This window comes from Malus sylvestris, chromosome 16, assembly GCF_916048215.2.
Source record: "Malus sylvestris chromosome 16, drMalSylv7.2, whole genome shotgun sequence".
Taxonomy (NCBI): domain Eukaryota; kingdom Viridiplantae; phylum Streptophyta; class Magnoliopsida; order Rosales; family Rosaceae; genus Malus; species Malus sylvestris.
The window spans coordinates 14,873,273-14,899,962 of record NC_062275.1 but is presented as its reverse complement, the minus strand read 5'-3'; the positions used below and the strand labels follow the sequence as shown (position 1 = coordinate 14,899,962).

The 26,690-nt window shown below is 40.1% G+C and overlaps 1 protein-coding gene and 1 long non-coding RNA gene across 11 annotated transcripts in view; one reads left to right on the top strand and one right to left on the bottom strand.

The window, feature by feature from the left end:
* Positions 1–26,690, top strand: part of LOC126608481 (DUF21 domain-containing protein At4g14240-like) — a 48,217-nt gene that overhangs the window by 4,465 nt on the left and 17,062 nt on the right. For 2 of the 10 annotated variants that reach the window (XR_007617883.1, XR_007617882.1), the window contains exon 14: positions 10,777–10,848. Coding sequence is in view for 8 of the 10 variants with exons in the window: in XM_050276387.1 (XP_050132344.1) it covers positions 10,167–10,213; positions 10,304–10,400; positions 10,548–10,574 (171 nt within the window). In the remaining 2 variants the exon portion in view is untranslated. Of the gene's footprint in view, positions 1–10,166; positions 10,214–10,303; positions 10,401–10,547; positions 10,849–26,690 lie in introns of those variants that run through there. The other 8 variants (XM_050276389.1, XM_050276386.1, XM_050276391.1 and 5 more) reach the window with 7 other exon arrangements.
* LOC126608482 (uncharacterized) lies at positions 1,312–6,255 on the bottom strand. The gene is made up of 2 exons (XR_007617884.1): positions 6,168–6,255; positions 1,312–1,540 (listed from the first exon to the last, which is right to left on the bottom strand). It is a non-coding gene; the product is annotated as an uncharacterized LOC126608482 (long non-coding RNA).

The window sequence follows — 26,690 nt, the reverse complement described above, 5'->3', positions numbered from 1 at the left end:
TACATACACGTCATTAGCCCAACCCGATCTCGATCATTTTTGCATAATTAGTTTTAAATATATATAGAGTCAATTTTATATAATTTTTAGTAAAGCAAATTTGTATAGTTTTTAGCAAAATCAATTTTAACCTAGAAAAGATATTTGAGTCTTTCATTTTCTTTTTCTTTCTGCAACAGAACTGACATTCTTTACCATAAACAGTCCATCATATATTGTTTTGATAACGAGAGGGAAAATGCGGTTAGAAAACTCCCCAACTTAAAGTACCAACGGGCTAAAGTGACTTTCTTATCGGTAAAGAAATGCCTTTGAGTATGGAATGGGAAGCAACAAAAATGAAAATGAAATATTTAAGCAACTTCTCATTAAGTTGCTAACCCAAACTCCACAAAATCTCTCCACTACTTTTCAATCACCATCCGCAACGTAATCCGATTACACTTCGAATAAATTACCGGCAACGTAAATAAAAAATCAACACAACATTTCACATCGCACTGAGTACACAAGTCAATGAACAACCAAATTAAAAACTAAAAAAATGAAACACTCGTCCACCTCTTCAAAACATCAGAGTCTAACTTCTGCACCAAGCCTTTCTTATTGCTTGACAGTTTGTTGTATTCACTTTTTTGTAGTAGGTGACCTTGCATGCCATCTAGTTTATGCACCAATATGAACAAGTCTTTCTTATTGCTTCACATTAGGTCGTTATTTTGGAGAAATTGGTGAGTTTGAACCCTGTGTAATCATAGGAGCACCATATCCATATGACACATGAGATGAGAACCACCATCTACTTCTAAAACTAAGCTTGGAGAGTTTAACGAAGCTGAAGGCAATCTAGTACACTAAAATGTTCCTGAAGAACTGAAACATGTAAATTGAAAGATGACCTTGTAGTCCAAATTGACCATGCCATTAGACATGTGCGGCTCATTTGCAAACTGTAAATAAAAGTCAAAATAAATGGGTTACATCGCTACTTCCACATTTTTTCTACACAAAAAGAAAAGAAGGAACAATTTAAACCAAAGATGAATATTCACCTGAGCATTAGCCTTGAGAGTGAGCCGGCGTCAGTTGTTGATCGTCCCTCAAATTTTAATAAGATCTTATAAAACAAGACTAATTCTCTGATCAATGTGATCAGCTGTTGAGCCCTAATTGAAACTCAATCACCAATTCACACTTAGTAAACACGCATAACTTCCCAATTAACAACTCTACAAGTACACAATCTGTTAGGAATGTCGGTACTACAAGATAGAGAATGCAAAAGGTAAAGTAGAAAATGGACACCAATAATTTATGTGGTTCGGCAATTTATGCCTACGTCCACGAAACAAGGATCAATCTTCACTATATGAAAAAGATGAGTACAACAAGAGTAGTCTTACCAAGCCAAAGACAAGGCTTGATGAATACAAGAAAGTATAACACACACTTTCTATCACTCTAAACTTCACTCACACACAATGTGTAGTGGAACACTCTCACTCTCAAACTTGAAGTGGAACAACTCTTATAACCCTCACTCTTGGAGTGGAACACTCTTACTTTGGTTTTTCACACCTTATGACACATACATGCACCCCTATTTATAATTGAGTTTTGCCGACTTATACACAAGCCCACTAACTTAGGCTTGCATGGCAGCCTCAATATTATTCAAACAACTAGAACTTTCTAGCTTATGCATGCACTCCACCGACATGCATATTTGGACCAGATTTTTCTAGTTCCTTGGCATTTGATAAGATGCTAGAATTTTCTAGCATCCATCCTTTATAATGGGTTGGACCTTTAATGTCTTTCATCATGGGCTGGACCCATGGTATACCAATAATCTCCCTCTCCAATCCATGAGAGAGGAATTTCGATCATGACTCCAAGTTACCTGGAGTCCATCCCAGCAGCCTTAATGCAGAATTCCAACTTTGATTTTGTGACTACCTTTGTCAACATGTCTGAAGAATTATTATTGGTATGAATCTTCTTCAGCTGTAGCAACTTGTTCTCGATAGCGTCTCTAATCCAGTGATAAAGAATATCAATGTTCTTGGTGCGTGAATGATATGTAGTGTTCTTGCTCAAATCCAGAGCACTCTGACTATCACAATAAACGCCATAATCACTTTGCTTCAAACCCAACTCTTGGAGAAACCGCTTTAGCCACAACAACTCCTTGCATGCTTCTGTAGCGGCTATGTATTCAGCCTCGGTTGTGGACAAAGCAACACACTTTTGCAACTTGGATTGCCAAGACACGGCTCCCCCTGCAAAAGTAAACAAGTACCCAGACGTAGATTTTCTACCATCCAGGTCACCTCCCATGTCAGCATCTGTAAATCCTTCCAAGATTGGTTTGGAACCGCCAATGCACAAGCACATCTTAGAAGTCCCCTTCAAATATCTGAGAATCCACTTAACAGCTTCCCAATGGTCTTTCCCTGGATTAGAGAGAAACCTGCTCACCACACCTACTGCATGAGCAATATTTGGCCATGTGCACACCATTGCATACATGATACTTCCTACCGCTGAAGAGTAGGGAACAACTGCCATTTTCTCATTTTCTTCATATGTTTTTGGACATGACTCTTTGCTCAACTTGATACGATTGGCTAAAGGTGAGCTTACCGGTTTGGCTGCTTTCATGTTGAACCTTTCAAGCACCCGTTCAACATACTTTTCTTGTGACAGCCATAACTTCTTGGATTTTCTGTCACGAATTATCTCCATGCCCAAAATCTACTTGGCTGGCCCTAAGTCATTCATGTCAAAGGACTTAGATAACTTTTCTTTAAGCTTTTTAATCATAGAAACATCTTGACCGACAATCAACATGTCATCAACATAAAGCAATAAAATGATGAATTTACCTCCAGAAAATTGTTTGATATAAACACAAGAGTCAGCATGAGTTCTCTTGTACCCATTACTCACCATGAATGAGTTGAACTTTTTATTCCACTATCTCGGAGCCTGCTTAAGACCATATAAGCTTTTCTTGAGCTTGCACACCAAATCTTCTTTACCTTTGACTTCAAAGCCTTTAGGTTGCTCCATGTATATCTTCTCTTCTAAATTGCCGTGGAGAAATGCAGTTTTAACGTCTAACTGCTCGAGCTTAAGATCCATGCTTGTTGCCATACCAAGGATAACTCGAATGGAAGTCATCTTCACCACCGGTGAGAACTCTCATCAAAGTCAACTCCTTTTTTTTGACCAAAACCTTTGACAACCAAACGAGCCTTGTACCTTGTCATGTTGTCGTCCCTTTTCAATTTGAACACCCACTTGTTTTTCAACACTTTTCTGCCCTTTTGAAGCTCCACCAGCTCATAGGTATCATTCTTCAATAAGGATTCCATCTCTGACTTCATTGCCTTCATCCATTTATCACTATCGTTATGAGCTCTGGCCTCCTCATAAGTTTCGGGCTCTCCATAATTAGTCAACATTATATACTCTAATGAAGAATACTTGGTAGAAGGTATTCAACTTCTGCTGGATCTTTTGACCTGATCTTCATTCTCTTGCGGGGCTGGAGGCTTCCCCTGATTGGGTTCTCATTAAGTCTGCTCTTCTTGACTAGGCTCTCCTTGATCAGCAATCTCATGGTCTGGCACATCTTGATCAGGCTCCCTCTGATCAACATTATCTGGTTCTACAGGCACTTAATTAGCAGCTGCTTCAGGGATGTCATCGTGACTTTCTTCATCTGAAGCTAATGGATCAACTCCTCTGACTGTGCCATCTGGTTGTGCTTTTTTATCCGAATCCCCAATTGTTTGATCATCATAAAAGACCACGTCTCTACTTCGGATAAACTTTTTCTGGAATGGGTCCCATAATCTGTAACCAAAATCTTCACCACTATAACCAAGAAATATGTATGGTGTAGCTTTGTAGTCTAACTTAGATCTCTGCTCTTTGGGCACATGCACAAAAGCTTTGCAACCAAACACCTTCAGATGAGAGTAAGACACATCATTACTAGTCTATACTCTCTCTAGAACATCAAGACCTTGATGGAGATCGGTTGATCAAATAGCAGGCTGTCCTTACAGCTTCACCCCAGAACTGCTTAGATAACTTTGCAGTCCTCAGCATACACCTGACTTTCTCCATGATGGTTCGGTTCATTCTTTCAGCAACACCATTATGTTGTGGAGTTCCAGGAACTGTCATCTCATGACGTATGCCATGTTTCACATAATACTCTCTAAATTGGTGAGATGTGTACTTGCCACCGTTGTCGATACGAAGGCACTTGAGAGGTTTCCCAATTTCCCTCTCTACCATGTCATGGAACTCCTGGAATGTCTGAAACACCTGATCTTTGGATTTCAACAAATACACCCAGACCCTTCGTGAAGCATCAACAATATAAGTAACAAAATATTTATTTCTTCCAAGTGACTCGACTTCCATGGGATCATGCACATTTGAATAAACAAGATCTAACAAATTTCCTTTCTTTGTAAATGGAACAGAAAAACTAATTCTTCTTTGTTTTCCGAATAATCAGTGCTCACAAGAGTTTAATGACGTACCTTTGGCAAAGGGAATGTGATACTTCTTTGCCAAAACTTGTAGGCCTTTCTCGCTTATGTGGCCTAGCCTCTTATGCCATAAGTCTAGAGATGAGTCCTCCACAACATTCAACTCACTTTTCAAAACCTTGGCATTTGACCAGTACAACGTACAACAAAGTCATGCTCTTGCTACCACCATTAAGCCTTTAGTAAGTTTCAATTTTCCTTCGCCAATATGGTGATAATAACCTTGTCGATCAAGGGTACCGATGGAGTGAGACGTATATCAGGAATATGTCTCATATCTTTCAACATCAACTAGCAGCCGAGATTAGTTCTTAGGCAAATATCACCAATTCCAAAAATTTTGGAATAGCTTTCATTCCCCATCTTCACTATGCCAAAGTCACATTCTTTGTATGTACTGAAGAACTCCAATTTGGACGTAGCATGGAATGAAGCTCCATTGTCAAAGATCCATTCAATGTCTCTGTCAAAGTTGCCCATATGCAGACATTCACCAACAGATAATATTTTTGGTACATCACCACATATGACAGCAGTGGTACTGCCAATATCATCTTTCTTCTGATTGTTTCCTTCCATTTGCTCTTTCTTCCAAACTCGACAATTTTTCTTCATATGGCCTTCTTTGCCACAATGGTGGCATGCACCCCTGAACCTTGACTTGGATTGGCTAGGACTCCTGCCATGACCTCTAGGTCCTCTACTCTTGCTTCTTCCGTGGTTCTCTGTGACAAATACTTAGCTGTTATCTGTGCCAGAAGTCTTTCTCCTTGTTTCTTCATTGAGCATGTTATTTTTAACATTATCAAGAGTAAGAACACCATTAGAAGCAGAGTTACTTATATTCACCACAAAGGTCTCCCAACTGTCTGGCAAGGATCCAAGTAACAAGAGCGCCTGTAGCTCGTCCTCAATCATCATTTTCATAGTAGCCAACTGGTTGATGATATTCTGGAAATTGTTCAAGTGTTTTGCTACACTTAAACCATCCTTGTACTTCACATTGATGAGCTCTTTGATCAAGAAGGCTTTCTTGGCTGGGGTTTTCTTTTCAAACAAGGACTCAAGCTTCGTCCAAAACTCGCGGGCATTGGTTTCATTAGACACATGGTGAAAAACACTATCATCCACCCATTGTCTAATTGTGCCAATTGCCTTGCGATTCATCTTCTTCCACTCGGCATCGGACATGCTTTCGAGCTTAGCAGCATTTCCTTCAATTGGCTCATGCAGATCCTTGCAATAAAGAATGTCCTCCATTCTTGGCTTCCATGTTACCTAATTGGAATTGGTGAGTTTGATCATAGTGCCACTTCCTTCCATCTCGTAGTACAAGCCAACCGGGCTCTGATACCACTTGTTAGGAATGTCGGTACTACAAGATAGAGCATGCACAAGGTAAAGTAGAAAATGGACACCAATAATTTATGTGGTTCGACAATTTATGCCTACGTCTACGAAACAAGGATCAATCTTCACTATATGAAAAAGATGAGTACAACAAGAGTAGTCTTACCAAGCCAAAAACAAGGCTTGATGAATACAAGAGAGTATAACACACACTTTCTATCACTCTAAACTTCACTCACACACAATGTGTAGTGGAACACTCTCACTCTCAAACTTGAAGTGGAACAACTCTTATAACCCTCACTCTTGGAGTGGAACACTCTTACTTTGGTTTTTCACACCTCATGATACATACATGCACCCCTATTTATAATTGAGTTTTGCCGACTTATACACAAGCCCACCGACTTAGGCTTGCGTGGCAGGCTCAATATTATTCAAACAGTTAGAACTTTCTAGCTTATGCATGCACTCCACCGACATGCACATTTGGACCAGATTTTTCTAGTTCCTTGGCATTTGATAAGATGCTAGAATTTTCTAGCATCCATCATTTATAATGGGTTGGACCTTTAATGTCTTTCATCATGGGCTGGACCCATGGTATACTAACATAATCCACGTATAGATACGTCACCGAATACGGTGACAACTCAACTTTGCGATCAAAGCCTTCATCGGAAACGTTGTCGTTGTAAACAGAAGTCTGCTATGGCTGGGGTTTATTCAACCACTCATGCTGCTGCTGAGTTTGGTAGTACACCAGAGTACCACTGGTGCTGCTCATCCGGTTGAGAGTAGCAGTGGCATCAGCAGTCTGGTTTTTTTTAGAGCTTGGAACAGATTGAAACATGGGAGGTATAATTGGGGGTGGTGATGATGGAGGAGAGGCGATGGTCGGGAGAGATGTAGACAGAGCCGTACAAGGAAGGAGGTTGGTCATTCATCGCCAGGAGTGAGGGTTTGGAAGAGGAGACAAAGGGTTTTGAATGCGAGGCGATGACGCGTAAGGGAAGTATAGAGAAAAAGAGAGGTAGCAACGATAAATGATGGAGGAGATAGATGTGCTGCTCCTATGCCCATGGGTGCAGCCTGTGTGGTTTAGTGGTATTCTCTACATTCGTATTATTGGCGCCTCTATTTCCTCATTTGATGATTGGATCTCTCACCTGTTTTCGTTGCAGCTGGGGTCCTCCAAGTCTAAATCAAGGTTTCTGTCTCAGGTGGCTTTCTCCTTGTTGGTTTATCTGGAGAGCCAGATGCGACGCGGTGTTCAACAGACGATCCCCTTCTCTATCTCACACTATTTTTAATCTGTCCAATGCTTGGGAGGCCTTTGTTGATGCTAACACCAGGATCCATGGCCTTGCTCCCTCGCCTAGGAACAACCATTTGTGTGAGGTTTCGTGGTCTCCTCCTCATCCTCATTCCTTGTTGAAGATAAATGTGGATGCGAGTTGGAGGCATGGTGCTTCTTCGGCGTGGGTTGGATTGTTGATCCGTGACTCGAGTCGTAGGTGTTTGGAGGTCAGAAGGATGGAGGTCCTGGCCTATTCTACTGCAATGGCAAAGTCTTTGGTGGTTTTGGAGGGGTATCTTCTAGCGAAGGGTCTAAATTTTCCTCGGGTGGTGATTGAATCGGATTCAAAACTGGTTACTTCGTGTTTGCAGGATTGTTCTTCGAGCTGCGCTTGGGAACTCTTCCCAATCCGAGATCGTATTTGGTTGGTTGGGAATGCTTTCCAAGCTTGCTCCTGGTCTTAGATTCCAAGATCAGCAAACTGTGTGGTGGACTTCATTGTGAAGAACTTCACTCCGGAGATGTGCAACTCTGTTTGGGCTTACAATCCCCCATATTCTCTTGTTAGAATTTTAAATAAGGATGGTTTGCCTTGCCCTTCGAGTAGCTATCTTCGGATCTTGTTTTTTGGGGATGACGTGTTCGCTAGCTGTGGCAGCGTCTATTGTAATCTCGGGCCCTTGCTCTGTCGTTAGTTCCTTTGTTGCGTTAGCCTTTGCGGCTTTCTTTGTTCTCGGCTAGCCTCTGTGCCTTGGTATTGTATATCCTTGGTTCAAAAAAAAAAAAAGAATTTACACGATAAAGGGTAATTTTGTAACTTACATTCTAAAAAAAAATAAAAAAGTTAAGAGTGCTAATATCCCCACTTCTATGTCTTATTTTCCTACCCATATCTTAACAAAAATTCCTCGACCAACCATTGATTGAAGGAGAGATGAACGGAACGAGAAATTTTTAATTGTAACGGAAACACAAGTGGTACACCATGTGTTTTAATAGAAATGGTGAGAAATTTTATTTTTTAAGTTATTAACTTTTTAGCACACATATCCCACCATTTGTATAATGACACGTGGTGTACCACCTCGTGTATTGGTTACATTGAAAAATCTCTCGAATGGAACGGAGACACTGGCACAGACTCCCAACCGACTACTCATTTGCTATCCAGGTAGGATGGAAAGCCGAACAGTGTTGTTGTTGATATACCCAGGATACCAAGGCCCCCTCATAGACACAAGGAAACTTTTTCACCTCATAGTGATAAAGCAACAAATGGTTTGCTCCAGGTATAAGAGCAGGGGCGGATCCATTAAGGGACTAGGGTGGTCCTAGGACCACTCGGAAGCTAGGACAAACGGCTGTGAGGATCTTCAAGGACCATCCAAATCTGGGCAGAAGAACAGCAGCCATGGCTGCTGCAAGCTGTGCAAAACGGAAGGAGGAAGAAGAAAGTCAATTTTTTTTAAAAAAATAACTTGGCCAAAACGACGTCGTTTTGAGCCAAGTTATTAAAAAAGTTTAAAAACTCCTCACCTTCACGTGATAGAGCACTCGCCAGTCACCATCTTTTATTGTTTATAGAAAAGTCAGACTCACCATCTTTTATAGAATAGTGCTTTCAATCAACTTTACTTCACCAATAATAGCAAATTGTCTGTAAGTTTTCAAACAGGAGGAATCCTCACACTACCCAAGTAACCCCAACTTTGTGATTTGCTTTGTTTTCAATATATTGGTATTCAGATCGTGATTTTGTGGATGATTTTATTCAGACTCAGACCTTTAAACAGAATGAACATTCATGCTCTCCATAGCAATTTCTGCTCTCTGCTCCCTGTTCAACTTCCGTCTCGAATGTACGTGTGTTTACCACCAAACCCACATTTCTGTAAGATTTCTAATTTAGTGTTAGTTCTTACTTATTTTTAGTGTTAGTTGATACATATTTATTGTTAATTTGTTAGGATTTTTAGTTTTAGACTTTTAGGTAATTTTTTTTTAAAGAACACTAATTAAAAACAAAGGGGCCGAACAGTGAATCTTGCAAATGATTTTTTTCATATCTATTTTAGTGTTAGTTCATACATATTTATTGTTGATTCGTTAGGATTTTCTGATATTACTTGGATTGTGTTATAGGGTTTCTTTTGTTGAAGATTGTGTTACAGTTAGGGTTTTTAGTTCATACATATTTTTAGTTTCATCAATTGACATAGATTTTTTTATTAATTGATATGTGTAGAAATTAAAAGTATGGAACGATATTACAAGCGAAAATCATCATCGATTAGTTCGGACAATCATATTCCAAATAGTTCATCTCCAAACTTGGATAGTTCCAATCCTATTCCGAATAGTTCCCCTCCAATTCCAAATAGGTCCGATCCAATTGGGGGTAATTACACTCCACAACAAAATGAGTTAAAAATTGATTAGGATAATCTTGAGAGAGACCCCGGAAAGAGAATTCCAATGAAGGATTATCCTCCAAATATTCGAGATGAGGTCCGAATAGCATATATATTAATGGAGCCTTTTAGAGCTAAAAATGTTTTTTTTTTGTATTGACAATGAAACTATCATAACACGTTTTCAAAGTATGTGATCGCGTCGTGGACAAATTTAGTATTTCTAGCTTGTTTAGCACAAAGATTATGAATGAAAATTGTAGTTTGCCATTTATTTGTTCAATGATATTTTCTTCTTTTTTTTTTTTTTTTTTTTTTGAAGCTTTTATATTGGGACCACCCTAAGTTAAAATCCTGGATCCGCCACTGTATAAGAGGATATCGAGGAGGGTGAAGTCATTGGGATTATCACTCTGGAAGATGTATTTGAAGAACTCCTGCAGGTAATGTACACGCAACTGATATTCTCGTGCTTTCAGTTAATGAAAATTGTTTATTTGGTTGTAGTGATGATTGTCTTGAAAAATGCAGGAGGAGATTGTGGATGAAACAGATGAATATGTTGATGTAAATAAAAGGTATCATAGAGTGACAAAAGAAAATAGTTGGTTGACATTATGTACGAAAGTTATAATTTGAAAGTGGATTAATCTTCTTCATCCTTGCAGAATACGTGTCGCTGCAGCTGCAGCTGCTTCATCAGTGGCACGGGCTCCATCAACTCGGAGGTTAAATGTGAACAAGGGACCTGCCACTGGACAAAATGTATTCCCCCTTTTCAATCTGTTATTTTCGAAGGGGTCTGGGCAGTTGATTTGCCTCTCAACATTCACTCTTTTTTTAATGTTCAATTTTTGTCCAGTGGTCGAAGCTGACTAATGTTTTCTTGTTCTTATTGTGATGATGCCCTAGGCAGGCCAAAAAGTAAGCAAGGACTAACCCTCAAGAAATCTGCTGATGATTGGCCATCGGCAACATTGCAACGGACTTCTGGCGAACCCCGTCTTTGAAATATGAGAAGATTCATCTTGCTCATTCGTCATTTCCTGATCCGGTTGCTCCTCAGGGAACTGGCTTTGACTTGCATCTATGAAAGTTGTTTGTTTTTGTTTTCAATTTTTGTTCTCCGGGTGGCAGGTAGGTTTCGAGAGGTGGAGTTCTACATTAGATTGCATAGGAGGATATCATTGGAAGTTTGGTACCTTACTAATTATTTCCACTCGTTTTTTTGGTTCATATTAAATCGATAGGTCGAGCTGCCTCTTTGGCTGGCTCTACTTTTTGTTTTGTAAACGACGGTATATGGAGAAAGTAGTTCAATAACAAGTGCAAGGTTTCCATGCACGATTCTTTCTGCTATGCAAGTTTACAGAAATATTCAGATCTGTACAATAAGAAGTAAATAAATGAAGACAGTTTGTTCCTTGAATTCTCGACTTTCAATTTCCGTTGTGTTCCTAGTTCGAGTTTAAGCGAAGATATTACTTCAAGACCAAGAAAGGACATGCGTGATACATGCTAGCTCGCTGAGGATTCCTTCAATATTTTTATTGGATACAAGCGATATTGAGGGAAAACGGAATCAAACAAGACATCTCGGGCGTAGTGATAAATTCTCGCTCCCACCATGATTTTACAAATTTACAACTTGCATGCTCTGCAGCAAATGGCCACGATACTAAACAAGCTTTATTGGCATCAAATTTGTAATAATAAGCTTTTCTGGCACAGCAATTAAGCTATTCTTTTATTTCTTTATTTCTTTTTTTAATATATCAACACATATTGATAACAGACTAATCTCTCATGCAACTCTAATACCATATGAGACGACATCCTACATTTGATCTCCGAATTAAAAGGTAGGCTAAAGTATGGTTCAAAAGAATGCATCAGTGCAGAATTCACAACAATTAACCTATTATGGAGGGTGATATTTGCGGATAAAGAAAATGTCACCTCTATTAAATATGTGGAGTCTAAATGAGCTCAGTAAACATAGTACATTACATGTAGTACTATCATTGAATTTTACATGTAACATTCGTTTAATTACATGGTATTAGTATTTAAACTCTTCCCAGACACAAGTAGCTTTACATTCTTGTAAACTATTTGGATCCAATTTCAATAGGAAATTCAAAATCACAAGAACACAACTTCAACCCTTGCATGGTAAAAACAGTCACCTCTCCGTCACTCATCCCAACAAAGAAGTATGACAGTACACCTCCACATGATATATAATCGTGTCCGCTGCTCCCTCATCAACCTCGAGCATTTCTCCCACGACCGGAGCTTGGGCGTTCGAACGGAAGACAACTCTCCCTTCATGTTAGACGGCAACTGTTGAGACTATTTCAGAGAGAGAGAGAGAGAGAGAGAGAGAGAGGAATACTTGTACGTTGGTATGAAAAATTTCAAGGTTGTAATATTGGTCATGGAAGAACTTGAGCTAGCTAGCCTTGCATTATAGAGAGGCACATAGGAAGGATCAGACGCGGCAGTACATGGTAGGGTGACAAGTGTCGGCCGTTGAATGGGTTTACAAGTAGTGGGGGTCCCATTGAGAACAAAGATGATAAAGCAGACACATGAGCTTTGTCTCCCTGTTCAATCACCTGAAAAACTTGACAAGGATTGGAGTTTTCCATACTAATCTCAAGGCCACCTCTGTCCGCCATTATTATAGGCTGCAATTTGTCCATTGAATGAACTAACCATAGTACATGTGTGTGTGTCTAGCTATATATATATATATTATCTATGTATGTTAAGGATATAGATGGCTTAACAAATTAAACTATTTCTCTTCCAGAATTTCAGGGAGCCTTTGGATGTATTCCTTAAAACTTATTTCCAAGATCTGTACACGATTTATACATGTATATATATATGAAGAGTATATAAGACTGCATGCTTGAGTAGGTACATATATAAATACTTCACGCTTGGATTTATCGTACTTCGTAATTTTATATAGTTGCTGATCAACACCACAAAATCCACCTTGTTAGATCATGTTCCCCTCTTGTGCTATATTATAGGAAACACAAAAAAAAAAAAAAAAAAAAAAAAAAAAACATACTCAAACCAATATTTACAACTTAAAATTTGCACTTACATAAAAATATTATTCTCGATAAATTGAGTTGATCACTATAAACATCTCATTCTTAACTAGGAGAAAACATTAATAGAGTGCGTTAATGATACAGTAAAACCTCTTCTTAATTTAGAAATTCAACATGCAATCGAAAACATATCCCACATTTTCTTTTTCTGTACTCTCATTGAATGATCATGTCACGTGATAAGAGATATAAAAATAGTGAAATACATCTCTGATTACTCTTGAGAATTTCTCACAATCTAACATACATGCTTCTCCACATATCAACACCTATCGATATAGAACGTACTAATTTTACGCATACATATTATGGGACTGCATGCAATGCATGGCCCGAACGATCAAGCGTACTTGTGCCAACCAAGAAGCATAGAAATGCAAACCCTAGTAATATAGAGCTTCCCTTTTTGTTGCCTCACCATTCTTTTCCACTTGGCAAGTCTCCTGCCCATGCTTCCCATGACCAATATTTATAGCTTTGCTACTTTCACGAACAAATTATGACTCCTCCTTCAATTCTAAACCCTAATTTAGTGGCTGAAGATCTCAAGTACTTGTCTTGGAATATTTTAACATCCACTCCTTATAAACTAGCTTCAAGCCTTCCAAATGTTAAGTCGCAGGGTCCACTTGTACCTTCACATCACCTCCATGCCACGTGCACTAGCAGCGTGTATCTCTCTCACCTTAAAAGTCCTCATCGGATAAATTTTGCCTCCCATTAATGATTGTCCCTCTTGTTCAAACTAGTTCTAAGTAGAACAGTTGAGATTCCTGTTGCAGTTAGGTGCCCCCATATGTGTTGTGATTTTGCTTTAGAAAGTTTTTGGTGTGCACGTTTGTTATCCCACTCATATGAAAATATCAACTTTGATGGTATAACTCATACTATAACACGTTCATTAATTATTAATATCATGTGACAACTGAATATTTTTTTTAAATAATGAAATTTTTGTGACTCCAGTTGACTAAGTTGACTTCTCCAAATGGAGAAACACCATTGTAGTGTCCCAAACCAATAATATAATGTCTTGTGAGAAAAGTTATAATACATAATAATTGTATTATTGATTTCAACGCTACGATGACATTTCATAGTGTAGATAACTCCTTCCCTCCAAAGATACTGTAACATTGTGTTCTCATTGCCAAGTCCCCCAAGAACATCACAGTCACATTTCCCACTTCACGCGTCTAATCATGTCTCATTGCCATGTATACGATTAGCAATGGAAATGTTCTCAAACCTTATCTTATAAGTAGAAAGCATCAAGCGATAAGATTTTTTATTATACTTAAATCCATGTGGACCTATGAGAAAATGATCTACTATTATCCAGCTGACATAGATCCAAATCAGATTGGCCCTATGAACAATATCTCAATGAGAGTCGTACATACTTAGAGATGAGGCAGGTGTGTGTGTTAGCAACTTGGGGACACCATCAAAATATCACTGAACTACTTTAGTTAGGAGATAATTAGAAAGATTGGAAAATTCAAGTTGGTGGGGAGTGCTTTCTTTTGTTGCATTAATTTGTTGGGATGTTTAGGAAGTGAAGTTAAGGGAAGTGGGTTGATCTTTTGAGTTGAGACTGTGACTAACTGAGACACCACAATCACAACATTCCCTTTCAACAGACATAACGAGCAAATAACTGCATCGTTGGACTGTCAATGAGAAAAAGATTCGTATACCAAAAGATGGTGACAACCTACTAGCTGGGCTTGTTGCTCTAATGAAGTGTTGTTCATCCCTTGCATCTAAGCTCATGTATTCGCCTGTCCTCGTTGCTTGAGCCTGAATAAGAATTGTGTTATAAATCTCACATTGATAGGAAAATGAACCTTCATGTGCTTATAAGTAGTTGGGCTAGCTCCTCTTCATAGTGCCAATTGGTTTATGTTAGAACTCCAACTTTCTTTATGGTATTAGAGCAGGTTGCTACACAAGTGATGCCCCATAGCCCCATGCACTCCAAGTCACCCCCATTTGTGTTGTCCACATACTAGGCTTGAAAATTCGTCACATGTAAGGGGGCGTGCTGAGAATGCAGTCCCACATTAATGGTATAAGGGACCACAAATGTGCTTATAACATATAAGTAGTTGGACTTCTCCTTATATTGTCAATTGGTTTTATGGTATAAAACAAATGATTCATCAAAGTAGACATACCTGGAGATATAAACCCTATTGGTGAGGGGATCTAGACATTGATGGGAGAAGGGACCTCCCTTGTATGTGCTTACAAGTAGTTAGACCACTCCTTATATTGCCAATTAATTTTATAATGAAACCCTAACTTTCTTCAAATTGGACCTAGGTACGGCAGTCCATTTTCGAATTCAAACCTCGGAGCATTTCGGTTGCGAAAATGTTAGTTTAAGACCTTGTAAATCCCTACATGAAGTGTTTTTTCTTAACCAAGTTGCTATTCTAGTCCGAGGTAAAGTCAAGTGATACCGGCCTCTTTGATTTTACTGCAACTTAATCATTTAGGTTAAGATTAGTTTTTAGACTTAGGCTTCTAGATTTTAATTGAGTCATTCACTAAAGATTATCTCACTTGTCGTATTTGGCATTCACCAAATAAATTATAAACTTTTATGTCTTTAAGGCATAAAAAGAATCGAGACTGAGCCATACAAAAATGTATCCTCTCCTTGGCAAACTCTAGACTCCTTTTATAATTTTTTTTCCTATCACTTATAAGTAAGCAGGAATACCACTAGACCGTAGTATTAAGTGGCGACTCCTTTTATAAGATTAATGTTGTTGTATTGAGTCAGGTATAGGGTCTAGCGTACCATTTCAATCAACAATCATATGTATCATCTATCTAATATAAAATGATGAGGTAAGAGATTGGCCAATCAATGATCGGCCATGTGATACTCCACGTAACACAAAAGGAAGGGTGGAAAGGGAAGATAAATTTTTTTAGTGTGATAGACAAATCAACATGAGGTGCCATAAATTCACATGTTACGTCATATTTAATATGAGTAATGCTATTATTTCTATCTAAATGTACCACACTTTATACCATCTTATGTGGCAATTGAGGTGCGTAAGCCATACCAATTGTAAAAAATATTGTGAAAAATAAGGTTAATCACATCAAAATCTCAAATTTCAAACCCTAGTTTTGTACGTTTTCATGCCTCCCTCCCTCTAGCCTCCTCCTCCCTCTCCTCTGTCCACATTCACATCGCTTCTTCAACCTCCTGACTATCACAGCTCCAACCCATCCTTCTCTAGCAAATGAACTGATGGTGACTATTTCAGAGATTATACAGTTAGAAGTTTTCCAACTGCCAAGCATCGCATCAATTAACCGTCACTAATGAGTGCTTCCCATAAGATTGTCAATTTTTTCAAGTTATAACCCAATTAGTTATCAACAAAGGATGTGGATAATTCATCAACATCAACGAATGGTATAACATGAACAAATTAATCATGAGTTAGAAGATATAATTCTATGGACATGTAGATTGACGACATTTGGGAGAAAAAAACAAAACTGGTCTTGAGAAGCAAGTTGATGACAGAAAGAGGTGAGGGAGGAAGATAAACTAAGGGCACCTAAAATTTAGGGTTTGAATTATTTCTTAAACTTTTTATTAATGAAAATTTGAGATTTTTTTATTTATGTGATTATCTACCTCAACTGCCACACAATTCTTTATAATTAACTTGGTTGTCCACCTCACCTGTCACATCAGGGGATATAAAATTGTCATAAATTTAAATGATAAGAATAATATTATTAATTTATTACATTAGAGTCTAATAAAATAATAGAAATAAATAAATATGCATGTTATAACACAAATGAGTAATATCAAGATAACTTTATATATAGAAACAAAAACTTTCACTATATTTCAAGAAACTCCACTAGTTTTTAAACATGTCAATGAGAGACATAAACATAAAACCAACTAAAGCCCAGCCCAAAAACATGAAAACAATGTTTTAAAATACCAGCTATACCCCTATGCTTTAGTGTTGTTAAGAGAATCCAGCCCTCACAAATCCAACAAAATTAATATGTGCCATAAGCTTATCCTCAACTATTTATGCAGAATCAGTTTAGAAATTTTATGCAGAATCAGTTTGTATTAGGGTTGGGCATGGGCCGGTCCAGTTCGGGACAGGTCCACGGGTCCAATTACTTTTTTTTTTTTTTAAATTCGGTTTTGGAACTGCCCCGATATACTGAGCAGAAGCAGAAGCAGAAGCAAAACCAACAATTTTAGACCCTCATTTGCACTACTCAGAACACAGAAAAACAAATCCTACAAACATTTATGTATACTCCGCACATGTTAACTTCCATGCATGTCCCGAAATAAGCAAACCATGAAATCCCAGATCCATAGTTTCAAACAGAACCCATTACTCTTACGCACAAAACTACATCAAATCAATCTCATAAATAATCAAATTGTTCAAATCGGCAAATCAAACCAGAGACATCATCTTTCCATGGATACAAGACCTCCACCCTCGCAATTACAAATTACATCAGTTGATGAATCAAAACAAAATCAGAAACCCACAAAATTCCTAAATCAAAAACCCACATAAATAAAAAACCCTCAATTCCTAAATAAAAAACCCTAATTTCCTAAATCGGAAACCCTAATTTCCTAAATCAGAAACCCTAATTTATAAATTACCTAGGGATGCCACAATGGAGAGTTAGGAGAGGATGCCACGATAGTGATCGTACCTCTCCACCTGGTCCAACCCTTCGCACGCCACCAAGATTGTAGATTTGCTTCCCCAAATAAACCTCCAACATCACCTTATCCTACCTGTTCGCCGACCCCTCCAACGAGTCAAACAAGGTCGAGTCGGGCCAGCAGCTTGTGCAACTCGAAGACTGTGTTGACCGTCACAAGTCTCATAGAAGTGCATCTGCAGCATGTCAGAAGAAGGAGTGGTCGAGATTGAGGTTTAAGATGGGAGCCTGGGCTTAAGAGAGGTCTGATACGAGAAAAGAAAAAAGATGCGAGGAGAGATAGAGGGAGGAGAGTCGGAGTCGAAGTCAGGATAGAAAGAGAAGGTGATGTGAGGGGAGGGATGAAGAGTAGAGTGAATTGGCCCAATTGGGTGGAGGTCTGAGATGTATATTTGACAAAAAAAGGATAGATATTAGAGGGGGTAGAGAACGGTCCGGGTCGGGGGCCCGTTTTCTCAAATTTTTAAAACCGGCCCGCCCCGTTATTTACTAAGAACCGGCCCGCCCCGTTATTTACCAAGAACCGGCCCGCCCTGCCCTGTTTCGTATTTATAATTTTTGGACCCGCCCGAACCGCAAGGATCCGCCCCTACCCGCGAGTCCCGGACCCGTTTGCCCACCCCTAGTTTGTATCCTTTATTACTAGAATCAGTTCAACCCGTCATCGACCATTTATGCAGAATCAGTTCAACTCATCTTCAAACATTTTTGCAAAACCATTCAAACCGCCCTCGACCATTTTTGCAGAATCAATTCAACCCGTTCTCGATAATTTTTACAGAATCAGTTCAACCCATCTTAGACCATTCTTACATAATCAATTTATCTGTCTTCAACCATTTTTGCAGAATCAGTTCAACCTATTCTTAACCATTTTTGCATAATCAGTTCAACCTGTCTTTAACCAATTTTGCAGAATCAATCAGTTCAACTCGTCTTCAATTATTTTGGCAGAATCAGTTCAACCCCTTTTTGACCATTTTGCACAATTAGTTCAACCAGTCTTTGACCATTTTTGCAGTATCAGTACAACTCATCTTCGACCATTTTTGCAGAATCAATCCATCCCACCATTTTTGCAAAATCAGTTCAACCAGTTTTTGATAATTTTTGTGGAATCAGTTCAACCCGTTCTCGACCATTTTTCTAGAATTAGTTCAGCCCGTCCTCGTTCAACCCGTCCTTGACCATTTTTGCAGAATCAGTTCAACTCGTCTTCAACCATCGTTGCAGAATCAGTTTCAAATATGTACAACATTAACAAAATTACATACACGTCATTAGCCCAACCTAATCTCGATCATTTTTGCATAATTAGCTTTAAATATATGTAGAGTCAATTTTATATAATTTTTAGTAAAGCAAATTTGTATAGTTTTAGCAAAATCAATTTTAACATAGAAAAGATATCTGAGTCTTTCATTTTCTTTTTCCTTCTACAACAGAACTGACATTCTTAACCATAAACACTCCATCATATATTGTTTCGATCACGAGAGGGAAAATGCGGTTAGAAAACTCCCCAACTTAAAGTACCAATGGGCTAAAGTGATTTTCTTATCGGTAAATGGGTGCTTGAAATGCCTTTGAGTATGGAATGGGAAGCAACAAAAATGAAAATGAAATATTTATGTAACTTCTCATTAAGTTGCTAACCCAAACTCGACAAAATCTCTCCACTACTTTTCAATCACAATCCGCAACGTAATCCGATTGCACTTTGACTAAGTTACCAGCAACGTAAATAAAAAATCAACACAACATTTCACATCGCACTGAGTACGCGAGTCAATGAACAACCAAGTTTGAAACACTCGTCCACCTCTTCAAAACATCAGAGTCTAACTTCTGCACCAAGCCTTTCTTATTGCGTGACAGTTTGTTGTATTCACTTTCTTTTAGTAGGTGACCTTGCATGCCATCTAATTTATGCACCAATATGAACAAGTCTTTCTTATTGCTTCACATTAGGTCGTTATTTTGGAGAGATTGGTGAATTTGAACCCTGTGTAATCATAGGAGCACCATATCCATATGACACATGAGATGAGAACCACCATCTACTTCTAAAACTAAACTTGGAGAGTTTAACGAAGCTGAAGGCAATCTAGTACACTAAAATGTTCCTGAAGGACTGAAACATGTAAGTTGAAAGATGACCTTGTAGTCCAAATTGACCATGCCATTAGACATGTGCGGCTCATTTGCAAACTATAAATAAAAGTCAAAATAAATGGGTTACATCGCTACTTCCACATGTTTTCTACACAAGAAGAAAAGAAGGAACAATTTAAACCAAAGATGAATATTCACCTGAGCATTAGCCTTGAGAGTAAGCCGGCGTCAGTTGTTAATCTTCCCTCAAATTTTAATAAGATCTGATAAAACAAGACTAATTCTCTGATCAATGTGATCAGCTGTTAAGCCCTAATTGAAACTTGTTTGTACCATACTTGACCAATCCCGAAACTACTGAGCACCGGTCAACGTTATACCGTCAAGGACCCAGAAGAGTTTCCTTAGAACCAGGAGGCCAATCACAGCGCGAGACGTGTCGACATTAGAAGCCAATCATTGTGCGACACGTGTCAACATCAGAAGCCAATCACAACACGACACGTGTCAATGTCAAAATGAAACTAGAAACTCTCTTCTATAAATAGAGATCATTCTCTCACAATATTTTCTAATGTCATTTGTACTAAATCATTCACTAGTACTCGCTAAAGGAGAGCTTGAACCTATGTACTTGTGTAAACCCTTCACAATTAATGAGAACTCATCTACTCTGTGGACATAGCCAATCTGGGTGAACCACGTACATCTTGTGTTTGCTTCCCTGTCCCTATCCATTTACATACTTATCCACACTAGTGACTGAAGCAATCTAGGGAAGGTTACAAACTTAACACTTTCTGTTGTACCAAAGTCCTCACTGATTTTGTGTATCAACATTTGGCGCCGTCTGTGGGAACGACACTTATTCCCATTCTCTTCAGCTTTGTCAAGCTGGTTTCCACAATTCGTACACTCTCTTTTGACCAGGCATCTCTCTCCAACATGGGGTGCGAAGGAAGCCACAGCATACAGAATGACACCCCTCTTGTACTTAGTGCGAAGCAACGAAAGAATGAAGGAAAAAGGGTTGCTCTTCAAGCTAAAGTCGATGAGCTAGAAGCTCAGAACAACAAGATAACAATGAAGAATAAGGTCCTCCAGGAGCAGTATGAGAAGCTCTTTGAGACGTTCCACGAAACTAGGCGTACTCAAACATGCGAGCTCGTTGCCCCTGTGGATATCAACCATCATCTGGGTGCCCCCCAACACGGAGGGTCACCTTCTTTCGACATGGGTATCTCTGATGAGGAGCGAGCTAATCATCAAAACATTGATCAACATGAGACTTCTCTTAACCCAGCTACTTCGACCCGAAACATGAGAAGTGGAGGAAGACACCTTCTTGCAGAAGGGTTGGAAGGATCGAAAGTCGTTTATCGTGACTGCCAAGACTTTCTAAAGCAACGTTGAGAGAATCCTCTCCATATATGCTCAAAGATCAATAACCCAAGGGTTTCTGAAAGAGTCAGTCCCCTCTCACGATCCAGGCCAGCTGCCAATCTAGGGAAAGAACGACAGGTCCCAGAGGAACATGAAGGTACAGGAAACTCTGAGGTATTCCGACAGACTCGCCCTAGAAGTCAGTACGGCGAGTCCAAGGAAAAATCACACGCCCTTGCTCAAACTTTCCTACTTCTAAGAGGCGATGGAGACTTACGAAAGAAAATCCCAATGGTACATGACTCCACTCAGGACCCCCTTAACAAGTTGAAGGCCGAACGTCAAGCTGAGATACCTTACTGGAACCAACCTAGGCCTGGCCCTCTCACAAGAAGGATCCTCGACACCCCCCCTTCAAGCAAAAACAAAACAAAAGCTTGGTTTACAACTCTATATTGGAAGGGAAGACCTAATTGAACACCTTAACCTCTTTGAGTCCACCACGGCATATCGGATGCACACCGACGAATAGCGATATCTTCTCTTCCCCTCCACCCTTTCTAGCAGAGCTTTAAACTAGTATTGCCGTCTTCCACCTGAGACAGTAGACTCATTTGAGGAACTGAGGAAACTGTTTGTCTCTGAACACATCTTCCAGACCGATTGCTTACATTCTGCAGATGACTTGTACATATTCGCCAGAAGCCAGACGAGTCACTACGAGGGTATGCTAGTCGTTTTAGCCATGAGTATTCCCGCTGCGCTGAGGCAGATGACAAGACCGCCCTCAAGGTCTTCACGGCAGACCTACGTGATTGTTTCTTCAAGTACATGATCAATGTCAACACTTAGAAGACTTACTCTGAGGTGATGGCACAAGCTTACAACCATGCCTCCGCCGAGGTAAAGACATATCAAGGGAAACCCCCCACAGCCACCCCTTATCAACAAGTAGGGAGTGGAAGTCAGATCCAACTGAATGAGAAGACCTCGACCTTCCAAACGGCAGCGATGCCTCCCCCTACCTTACTTTATACTTTGCCAAGTCAACAGATATATCAATCTCAGGGCAAAAGGAAAGATTTTCATCCTCACTAGTCTCATTTTAGTAAAAAGAGTAAGGGACACTACCGCGATAACCAAGGGTATCGCCATGATAATCCTCGACCTCAGGCAGTCAACACAGTAGGTCAAACACGTGTCAGGATAACCCCTACCTCAAGGTATGAGACATACACACCTTTGAACGCCACATGCGTGGTCATTTACCCCAGCATAGCACACTTGATACTGAAGCCAAAGCCAAGGCACCCGGATTACAAGCCCACGAAAAACACGGGCACGTTTTGCTGCTACCACGAGCATAATGGCTATAACGGCGAGAAGTGTATCACTATTCGTGATCATATTGAAGCTTTGGCACGTGAAGGAAAAATTGATCAATTCCTCCTTCACCCTCCAAGGGGTAACCATAACCAACGCCAGGTGAATGTGATATATTCCATAAGTGGTGGCACACCTATATCTAAATATTCTAACAAGGCCATGAAAAATAGCGAACGAGCTTTAAGGTCTGGCCACCAAGTGTTTCACGTGGAAGATATCAGGGGAGGTAAGCATCAAAAGCCTAACTGGGATCCAATATGTTTCTACCCTGAGGAAGAAAGAGGTATCATCTACCCTCACAACGACCCACTGATCGTGGAAGCTCACATAGCCAACTTTGAAGTACGACGAATCCTGGTAGACACGGGGGCTTCGATTAATATCATGTTTATTGAAGCTTTCAGGGCACTTAATGTAGCTGAACACTTGCTCGATTGCTCAATTTCCCCTCTGATAAGCTTTTCAGGTGATATCGTGCAACCTTTGGGGAGCATACATTTACTTTTCGCCATTGGTACAGACCCTTACACAGCTACCATTACCACTAACTTCCTGGTGGTTGATTGCCCAACGGCATACAATGTCATCTTCGGACGCACAGGCATCAATGATCTCAAGGCCATGGTATCCATACATATGTTGTTGATGAAATTTTCAACCCCCCTATGGCAATGGTTACATTAGAGGAGATCAATTTAGTGCATGATCATGTTACAACACTTCGGTCAAGCAATAGCACCTGCCTGTGCCCAAGGAAACCCTTTCTATACATGACCAAGTCATAAAGACCAACCCAGACGAAGCCAACTTGGATCTTCACGGTGGCAATAGTCAACCCAACGATCCTCGAGATGACTCTTTCACCCAGCAAGCACAACCCGCTGAAGAGTTGGAGAAGGTCTATATCTCAAAAGATTATCCGGATCGCATGGTGAAGATTGGCACCACCTTGTCACCACCCATTCGGTTGGCATTGATCTCTTTTTTGGAAGAGAACACTGGGGTTTTCGCCTGGTCATACGAAGACATGCCAGGCATCTTTCCCGATATCATCTGTCATCGCTTAAGTATTGACCCCAAGACCAAGCCAGTGAGACAGAAGCGAAGATCTTATGACGTTGAATGGTACAAGGCAATGAAGGCAGAAGTTGAAAAACTCAAAGGCATAGGCTTCGTCCGTGAAGTCAATTATCCAACGTAGGTAGCAAATGTTATCCTTGTTAAGAAGAATTCGCCCAAGGAAAGTCTCATGTTCCAAAGGGTCTTGTGGAGAATATGTGTCGATTACATCGACCTAAACAAAGGATGCCCAAAGGATAGCTTTCCTCTTCCTCTCATAGACAGACTTATAGACTCTACGGTAGGGTGTGAACTCTTGAGCTTCATGGATGCTTACTCAGGATACAACCAAATCCTCATGAACCCTCAAGACCAAGAACACACGGCCTTCACTATTATCATGCCCTTCGGCCTAAAGAATGCAGGAGTGACTTATCAGAGACTGGTCAATTCAATGTTCGCCGAACAGATTGGGAAGAGCATGAAAGTTTACGTTGATGATATGCTAGTCAAGAGCAAACATGCTGACCAACACATCACCAACCTATCTGAAACTTTCACCATTCTGAAGAGGTATCGAATGAGGTTGAACCCCAACAAATGTGCCTTCGGCGTAGGCTCTGGAAAATTCTTAGGCTTCATGATAAGCCAACGAGGCATTGAGGCTAATCCCGAGAAGATCAAAGCAATCCTCGACATGAAGGAATCGGTAACTTCAAAAGACATCCAGAGCCTTACTGGCAATGTGGCAGCCTTAACTAGGTTCATCTCTAAGGCCACAGACATATATGCTCATTTCTTTAAAGCACTTAAGGGAAGTAAGAAGTACATTACATGGATTGATGAATGTGCTGAGGCATTCAAGAACCTTAAAGACTACATGAGTAAAGCCCATTTGCTCTCCAAACCTGAAGTTGGTGACACTCTCATTATCTATCTATCGGTATTGGCTTCAGCAGTAAGTTATGTTCTCATTTGAAAGGACGGTAATGTCAAACGACCTGTCTACTATGCTAGCAAGGCCTTACAAGATGCGGAGACACGATACTCCAACATTGAGAAATTGGCTCTAGCATTGGTCATGTCTGCTCGAAAACTTCGCCCTTACTTCCAAGCACACTCCATCATCGTGCTTACCAATCATTCTCTTCGACAAATACTCCAAAGTCCTGACACTTACGGGCGAATGATCAAATGGGCAATAACATTGGGTGAGTTTGACATCTCCTACCAACCAAAGCCAGCTAAGAAAGGCCAAGTAATGGCAGACTTCATCGCCGACTTCACATATCCTGTTGACATTATTTCTATGCCTAAAGAAGTGGTTTCATTACCCTCGGAAGCTCAGAAAATAGAACCAACAGCCTCAACATGGAGTCTATATGTTGATGGCTCGTCAAACCAACAGGGTTGTGGAGAAGGACTAGTCCTTACGTCCCCTGACAAAGTGGCGATAGAGTATGCTATTCGTTTCAAATTCAAGGCGTTGAACAATGAGGCCGAATATGAAACCCTCCTAGCAGGCTTACGTTTGGCCAAACACCTTGGGGTTAAACGAATTGATATCTTCAGTGACTCCTAATTGGTGGTTAACCAGGTCACCAACAACTTTGACGCTAAGGATAGCTTCACGGCAGCATATCTAGCACAAACACAATTGTTGCTCAAGCACTTCCAATACCAAATCACCCAAATTCCTCGAGCGGCAAACAGTCATGCGGATGCTTTGGCTCACCTCACCTCAACGGTGGAAGACAAGATTGGGAGAAAAATTCAGGTCAAATTGTTGGCAGCACCAAGCACCATGGCTGCAAAAGTGTGCAACTTACAACAAGGAGATAGTTGGATTACCCTGATTTATAGATTCCTTGCTCATGGCACCCTTCCAAATGACAAAGTTCAAGCTAAGCAAATTTGATACAAGGCTACCCGTTACTTGATCATTAATGACCAACTCTACAAGCGGCGTTTTAACCTACCATACCTAAGATGCCTTACGCCTGCAGAGGCGGAAATTGTCATTCTGGAAATACATGAAGGAGTCTGAGGAGATCATGCTGGATCTCGATCCCTAACACACAAGGCTTTTCGCCAAGGATATTACTGGCCAACACTTCACCAAGATGCCATCAGAATATCCCGCTCATGTGATAAGTGTCAACGCTACGTAACTATTCCTCACTCTTTTCCCGAGCTGCTCACTCCTATGATCAACCCTTGGCCCTTCGCCCAATGGGGACTTGATTTGATCAGCCCAATGCCTGCAAGGAAGGGCAAGGTTCGCTATGCAATCGTTGCAGTTGACTACTTCATAAAGTGGGCCGAAGTAGAACCCTTGGCAATCATTACTGAGGCAAAATAGAAGACTTCGTATGGAAGAACATTCTTTGCAGATTTGGCATTCCCAATGCGATAGTCACTGACAACAGGCGACAGTTCGATAACAATAAGTTCAGGATGTTTTGCTCTAAGTTCAACATCAACTTATGTTTTGCCTCCCCAGCTCATCCTCAGTCTAATGGACAAGTTGAAGCCATCAACAAAATAATCAACCAAACCTTGAAAACCAGCTTGGACAAGGCTAAAGGTTGTTGGCCAGAATTTGTACCCCAAGTTCTTTGGTCATATCGCACTTCGAATCGGACATCAACAGAAGAAACCCCATTCTCACTTGCTTTTGGTACAGAGGCAGTTGTCCCAGTTGAGCTTGAGCAAGCAACGTTCCGAGTCCAGAACTACGTGTAAAAAGAAAATGACAAACAACTTACTATCAACTTAGATCTAGTCGAGGAACACAGAAACCAGGCTCACTTAAGGAATGTCGCCTACCAGTAGCGCATCTCCAACTACTATGACTCAAGGGTCAAACCTCGTTTTTCCAAAGTAAGGGACTGGGTATTAAAGAAAAGATTACTCTGCGACAGAGTTCCGAGTGAATGAACACTTAGTCCAAACTGGGATGGACCGTTTGAAGTTGTTGGCATCAGTCGCCCTGGCTCCTACAAGCTTAGAAGCTCCGATGGCAAAACCCTTGGCCATCCATGGAACGATGATCACCTGAAGTACTATTACAAGTAAACTCACATTGTACAAGTGTTAAGCTTCAGCCGTTCGGCATCCTATGTAACGAAGACTATTTGGCATGAATTCAATAAAGAGGTGATTTAGACAACTCGATCCTAATCCTCTTACATTCCTAGCAATGAAACACTCGGGTTCA